We start from the raw sequence: 6,711 nt of genomic DNA, 5'->3' as shown, positions 1-6,711 counted from the left end.
AATTGAGTAAGTCAAATAAAAAAATCATATTAAAGACCCTTCTGAGGATCTTGGTATGGGAAGACATCTTTTAGTACTGGAATAACTAAAAGTTCTGTTATTTTGGATAAAGGGCTAAGAGATCTATCATTCTGTCTAATGTATTTTACAGAAGTGTGAATGTATTGAAATTTTATTTGCTTAGGCTTTTGGTTGTTGAAAGTTGGAGCTTGTTCTGACCTGTGTACGAATTATTTTGGCTGAACACAGAGCTTTGTAATTAACCGTTTTCTCTGGTTTCTTGCAGGTATTGATCAGTATGACAGGGACAGCATAATCAATGATTTCAAGAATGGAATTTGTAAACTTCTGGTGGCCACATCTGTAGCAGCAAGAGGCTTGGATGTAAAGCAGTTGATGCTGGTGGTCAATTACAGCTGTCCCAACCATTATGAAGACTATGTGCACCGAGCAGGCCGAACTGGACGAGCTGGCAATAAAGTATGTGTGATTAGTTGCCTGCTTTCATTATTACTGAAGGTTTTCTTTATTTATTGCTTGCTCAGGGTCTTCCCAAAGGATTGCTGTAGATGGAGTAGCTTATGTTACTGATGGGAAGTGGTTTTCTTTCAGAGTGCATCTAAGGTTATGCAGTGATCATGTGTAAAAACATGTTGTGAATTTTAGCACTATGAAAGTTGGAGCTTTTTTTTTTCATTATTACTGAAGGTTTTCTTTATTCATTGCTTGCTCAGGGTCTTCCCAAAGGATTGCTGTAGATGGAGTAGCTTATGTTACTGATGGGAAGTGGTTTTCTTTCAGAGTGCATCTAAGGTTATGGAGTGATCATGTGTAAAAAACATATTGTGAATTTTAGCACTGTGAAAGTTGGAGCTTACTTTTTTTTCTGATCTGTTTGTGGCTGAAACTTTGGGAGTTTTTCACTGTTGGAAGTGTGCCCTAGTAAATTGATAAGATTTTATTTTCCAAATGTTTAACTATGGCATAATTAACAGGAGAGACTTCATTTTCTGCTGTCTGTGGTTGATGACCTCTGTACTGGCTTCCTGGGAAATCACTCATTCTGTATTTCTGCTAAAAAAAAGTTTATGCCTAAATATCATGGTTACTTCTACTGACCAGAACGACAGCATCTGTGCAAGGGTGCTGCAATAAATTTAGAGATAAAGTGTCTTTAGAGATTCTTCTTTCTTATCTTTTAAATTAATTCTGCCCAGGGGTATGCATACACATTCATTACCGAGGATCAGGCACGGTATGCTGGCGATATCATTAAAGCTTTGGAATTGTCTGGGAATCCAATTCCTTCTGATTTGGAGAAGCTCTGGGCTGACTTCAAAGACCAACAGAAAGCTGTGAGTAATTCTGGGTTCTGTTGTGGGCTTTGGTCTGGGTTTCACATGCGTGCACACAGGTCCAGCCATACAGTGCACACTGGCTCCACGGGGACACGTGTGTGCACTTAGCTCAGCCTGTGAGTTTTCAGGGTTGGGATCTTGATTGTCATTTACAGGACTGTTGTAGAGAACTTCAGTGTTGCCATCTGGTGTGGGATAGAGAGATGCCTACTGTGTATGGGGCACTTTGGCTTTTATAAAAGAGCAAAATTCGTTTGTAGAACTTGTTTCTAGAGCTTTTGCCATCAGAGGATCTTGCTCATGCTGAGAAGAGTGACTTCAGAGCTTTTCTGCTAAAAAAGAGGGGGATTTTACTGCATTTGAATTTCATTTAAAATATATACATACAGAAAATACCCATAGTGTATTGTTTGTCTGCTGACAACGTAGCTTTTTTTATTACACTTGTAAAAACACAGTTTTTACATTTGAAGAGCTTTCTAAATATGCTCATGTTTGCTCTTTAAAATAAATGGCTTCAGAAGGATTTGTATGATTTTAGAGTTATTTTGTGCCTGTCAGAGTTGGATTTTAAACTTCTAAATATGAAAAAATGTGGTTTTGTTTTCAGGAGGGAAAGCTGATTAAAAAAAGCAGTGGATTCTCTGGCAAAGGTTTTAAATTTGATGAAACTGAACAGGCTTTGGCTAATGAAAGAAAGAAGCTACAAAAAGCAGCTCTTGGCTTGCAAGATTCAGACGATGAAGACACAGCTGTTGATGTAAGCACATGAAAATTAAGATTTAACTTGTTGAAGGCTTTCCAATATGTTTGGTTTTTCATTAGTATTATACCTAACACATTGCAGAATTAGTGTGGATTTAAAGATTACAGCTGTGAAGATCAAGATCTATGAAGATCTTGAAAGTCTCTTTCTGACTTTCTGATATTTTGTACTTAATGCTTTAAAAGCGTGTAAACTAAAGGCACTGTGGTGTTTTCTTTCTTTAGTATGATAAAGTTATCTAATGGTAAATGCAGTGATCTAAAATGGTTATTTTTCTTTAGATTGATGAACAAATTGAAAGCATGTTCAATTCCAAGAAGAGAGTAAAGGACATGGCAGCACCAGGAACATCAAACGCTCCTACGCCATCCGCTGGGAACGCAGAAAAATTGGAAATTGCTAAAAGATTGGCTTTGAGAATCAATGCCCAGAAGAATCTTGGAGCAGAGGCACAAGTATTGGTGCCCTTCCACTTTAAGGTCAGTTGTAGGATTTGTAATTGAGCTAAGATGATCATAAAATTTTAGTACAGAAGTGGAAATGCTTTGACCTGGCATAGAGTTAATTCGTTACTGCTAAAATGACATAATTAGGTTTTGTCAGCTTAGCAGAGTTGCAGAACATCCTCCTCTGCTCAAGTGTGTGATGCACAATCCATTTAGAGTTAGGTTAATATGGTCTGGAAGGTCCACAGGAATTTTGAGCTGAAGATAAAAAAGACCAGCAAGATCTTTTCTGTGCTAGTGTGAGGGGAGTTACTGGGAGCAAAGCAAAGTAAGAAGAGAAGGAGAAGTTTGCAGCATGTGTTATGTGGACAATTATATTACCTAGAAAACTGCAAAGAAACCCTTGTTGATTTATATAGGACTTCTTCTGGCTGCTTTGTTCTCAGCATGGGCCTATTGTTTTACAGGATGTGATGCAGCAGGCTACAAATGCTATCCTGAGAGGAGGCACAATTCAAGCTCCTACTGTGTCTGCCAAGACCATTGCAGAGCAGCTGGCTGAGAAAATCAATGCTAAGCTCAATTATGTGCCCATAGAGAAGCAGGAGGAAGAGAAACAGGATGGAGGGCAGAATGAATCCTTCAAGAGATACGAAGAAGAACTGGAGATCAATGACTTCCCACAGGCAAGTAACTGCTTTGCTGTAATCAGGTGTTAATGACCATTATTTAATAAAGGTGTCTTCTTAGCTTAGACTGTGATTATACCAATAAAAGATTCCTTTCTTACCATACCTAATGGAAATTATTGTATTATCTGTGATTACTTCTCAGCTTAAAGATGCACCAGACTTTGGATGTGTTCCAGAGAATACTAAAAAACAAACATGCCTTATCAGACACAGTCTGGCATTTTATTTCAGAGGCCATGCTCCTGTGACTGATACTGCTCTTTGCCTTTTTCATTACCTGGGCATTTTTGCCATTCAGAATATTGCTGCTTTAATCCACCTTGTCTGGTTTATTTTGAGGAGTTATTTTCCACAGGATAAAGCACAGATTCCTCATATTTGTCTTTGAGGTTCTGCCCAGGTTTGCCTCAATAAGTAACTTACAATGATCTGGATTACTGGATACTTTGCAGTAATTTCATTGTCTAAATTAATGGGATGCATTGATCATAATGAAGTATTTTTAAGGATATTGTAGAGATTTGGGACAATTTTTACTGGCTTCTGAAAAACAACTGGCAGCGTTTATTCCTTAGGAGATGTGTGGAGATTTTGCAGTTCAGTTATTGTCTTTAACCAGTCAAGCATGTAGAAATAAGTAGCATTTATTTTGTTAAAGAGAAGTACTTGCAGACACTAATGGTATGTGTTTGCCCTTGATGTCTATTCTTGCACAGAAAGTGATGAATAAAATATCCAAGTGCTGCTTTGGATGATGAGAAAAACTTTACAGATCTTAAACTTTAAATGTAGCAAAATGGAAGGTTCTTGCTTCAGTAGGACTAGGTATCTATTCTCTTTACTCTTTCTGCCATAACTTTATCTTGCTGACACAAGAGGCAATTTTTTTAAAAAATATATTTGTGTAAAAACAACTGGCTGAAATGTCAGTCTGTGTTTTAAAGCCAAATGCCATCAGTGATTTCCACAGTGCAGGGTTCTCATTGCTTGTCTGAAATGTCAGCTCACCTTGGGATTGCCATTTTGTGGGATGTTTTTCTCCTTGTTGACCCACCCCTGTCCTTCACCTTGCAGACTGCCAGGTGGAAGGTTACCTCCAAAGAAGCACTGCAGAGAATCAGTGAATATTCTGAAGCTGCTATTACAATCAGAGGAACTTACTTCCCTCCAGGCAAAGAACCCAAGGAAGGAGAACGAAAGATTTATTTGGCTATAGAAAGTAAGTTTTCTTTTTATAAATGTTTCAGTTAAAGATATGAGCCTAGTTTTGTAGTTAAACACAGAATTTCTGTTGTCTTGTCTGGTGCTCAGTTACGTACCCACTGGACTCACTTTGCAAATTGATATTAAGAAATCTTAACACAGAGGCAGAAGACTGAGCTGCCTCAGAACAGCAAATGTGGGGAATCAGTTTGGAGAAGAGGGGAAGAAAAGGGGGGAGGGATCAGAATAAGCACAAAGATGAATGTGCCAGTGTGAAATAAAGAAGAAAATTAAATGGGGTGGGTTTGAGATGTTAAAGGTACAAGAAGCTACATCAACTACTCCAACAAAAACTTGGCAAACATAATGGTGGAGTAGAGTTTTTCTCAAATTTTAATTGTAGGTATTCCTGAAGAGTTAATTTATGACTGTTTTAAGTACCTTCCTTATACCACAGTCTAGCCGTGGGTATTTATGCAATACTAGAGTGGTCTTCAGCAAACAGTTGAGGATATTCAGCAAGTTTTACAGTGGTTCTGAAAATAGTCAGCAGTGTTTTTTTTCTCTGGGCTTCCCACACAGAAAGTGTTGAAGTTGGGAATGTTGTTTTTTTGTCTTCAGGTGCCAATGAACTGGCTGTACAGAAAGCAAAGGCAGAAATCACACGACTCATAAAAGAGGAGCTCATCAGATTGGTGAGTAAAATACCCAGAATGAAAAGGAAAGTGTCTTGATTTATGCTTTGTGAGATGGATTTCTTCAAACGTTGGCACTCTGGCATACTTTTTTATTAGTGGCAGTGACTGTCAGGACCTACAGACCTCAAACCAGCTGTTTGATGGAACAGCCTTGAAAATAGATTGCTGTGTTCAGTCAGCCAGAGACAGGGCTGTGATCCAGCCAGCAGATGGAGATAACACATTAACAGAGCTTTTTGAGTGAAGACCCCTTACAGAGTTAGGTCCCAATAAATTGCCTAATTTCAGCACCATCAGGCAGGGGAGAGAATTACTCTCTTCATTTTAATTCTTTGTATGTGTTGAGAGCTTTGGCTTTACAGCATACCCAGCTAATAATCAGCTGTGTTCAACATGCTCTGTTTTCAAATAAGAAACTGTCTGAAGGAATCTCTGAGTTCTGTGTTTAAAGAAACCTCAGTGATAGATTTAGAGTAACCTTCAGTGATCCTGCATAGACTGGACAGTGTCTTTGGCTTTTCCTCTTCAGCAGTCTGTTCCCATGGGCCTGCTGAGCCAGCACTGAGAGTTTGGATTCTTTTTCAGAATTATCTCCCCATAAAAACACTTTGCAAAGCAACTGCCTGTTCACCTGTAACGTGGATTTATTGTTCAGGGGGGTTTACTGCAATTCATTTATCCATTTTCATTATTCCATTTTAACTGCATTTTTCTTTCTTGCAGCAAAATTCTTACCAACCAACCAACAAAGGAAGATACAAAGTTCTATGAGCATTTGGAGTTCTCTGTCTGCCGGTGGCTGGTGCGTGACAGTTTGTGGCTTCTGTTGTTTTTGCTGTTTACACTGCTTATTGTAAATTAAGAATTTTTTTATTTTGTCTTGCGGACATTTTTTAACAGAAAAATTGATACTTGGCTGAAACATCTTCATTCTCTCCACTCAAGTTAGCAAGTCTTCAAGCAGAGGGGTTTTGGCGGAGCATGATTTAATTTCAAAAGTGCATTTTTATAAACTTTCCATCGTCAAGAATAGAAAATAAAAGAGATTTTAATTTTTTTTCTGACAGACCATACTGTTCAGGAAATGAAACAAGGTTGGGATTTGCTTTGGAAATTGTTAGAATGTACCTGCTTCCTACTTGTGGGGATGGTTCACGCCGTATCAGTTTCTACTGGAAAAATGATAAACCACCAAAATAAAGGCAGGATTTTCTCCTGATCCATAGCATCTCTCTGGCTGGTTCCACACACGTTCCTTCCCTGTACAAATGCCCCCCTAAAGTCAGAGAGTCTTGATCAGAGTAGAGAATTTTACCCAGAAACACTTGAGGTCTAGTTTTAAGATCTTCTTATCTGTTTCACCTCCCATTTTGTCTTTATCATCCAGGTAACAGAATGACTGTTTGGGGTTTTTGTAAAGTGAAATGTTTTGTAGTATGAAAATAGTTTTTTTTTCTGGGTTTTTTTCCTAAACATCAGAATTGTAGGATTCAATTTTTTTTTCTCATTCTCTGACATAAGGATGAAAGCTTGTTGAGTTAAAAAAAA

General features: G+C 38.2%; 1 protein-coding gene across 1 annotated transcript; it reads left to right on the top strand.

Annotated features, from left to right (window-relative positions):
- Positions 1 to 286: 286 nt before the first annotated feature.
- LOC103773911 (probable ATP-dependent RNA helicase DDX46) lies at positions 287 to 6,222 on the top strand (the record flags this gene model as incomplete). The annotated part of the gene is made up of 8 exons (XM_008941293.1): positions 287 to 480; positions 1,218 to 1,355; positions 1,969 to 2,118; positions 2,406 to 2,603; positions 3,038 to 3,256; positions 4,337 to 4,481; positions 5,087 to 5,160; positions 5,887 to 6,222. Coding segments are annotated over 8 exons (1,166 nt in total), but the record flags the coding sequence as incomplete, so codon positions are not given.
- Positions 6,223 to 6,711: the final 489 nt, after the last annotated feature.

This window comes from Merops nubicus, unplaced genomic scaffold, assembly GCF_000691845.1.
Source record: "Merops nubicus isolate BGI_N331 unplaced genomic scaffold, ASM69184v1 scaffold13905, whole genome shotgun sequence".
Taxonomy (NCBI): Eukaryota; Metazoa; Chordata; class Aves; order Coraciiformes; family Meropidae; genus Merops; species Merops nubicus.
Note: the sequence above shows the minus strand (reverse complement) of the source record. Positions and strands in the feature narration are given on the sequence as shown.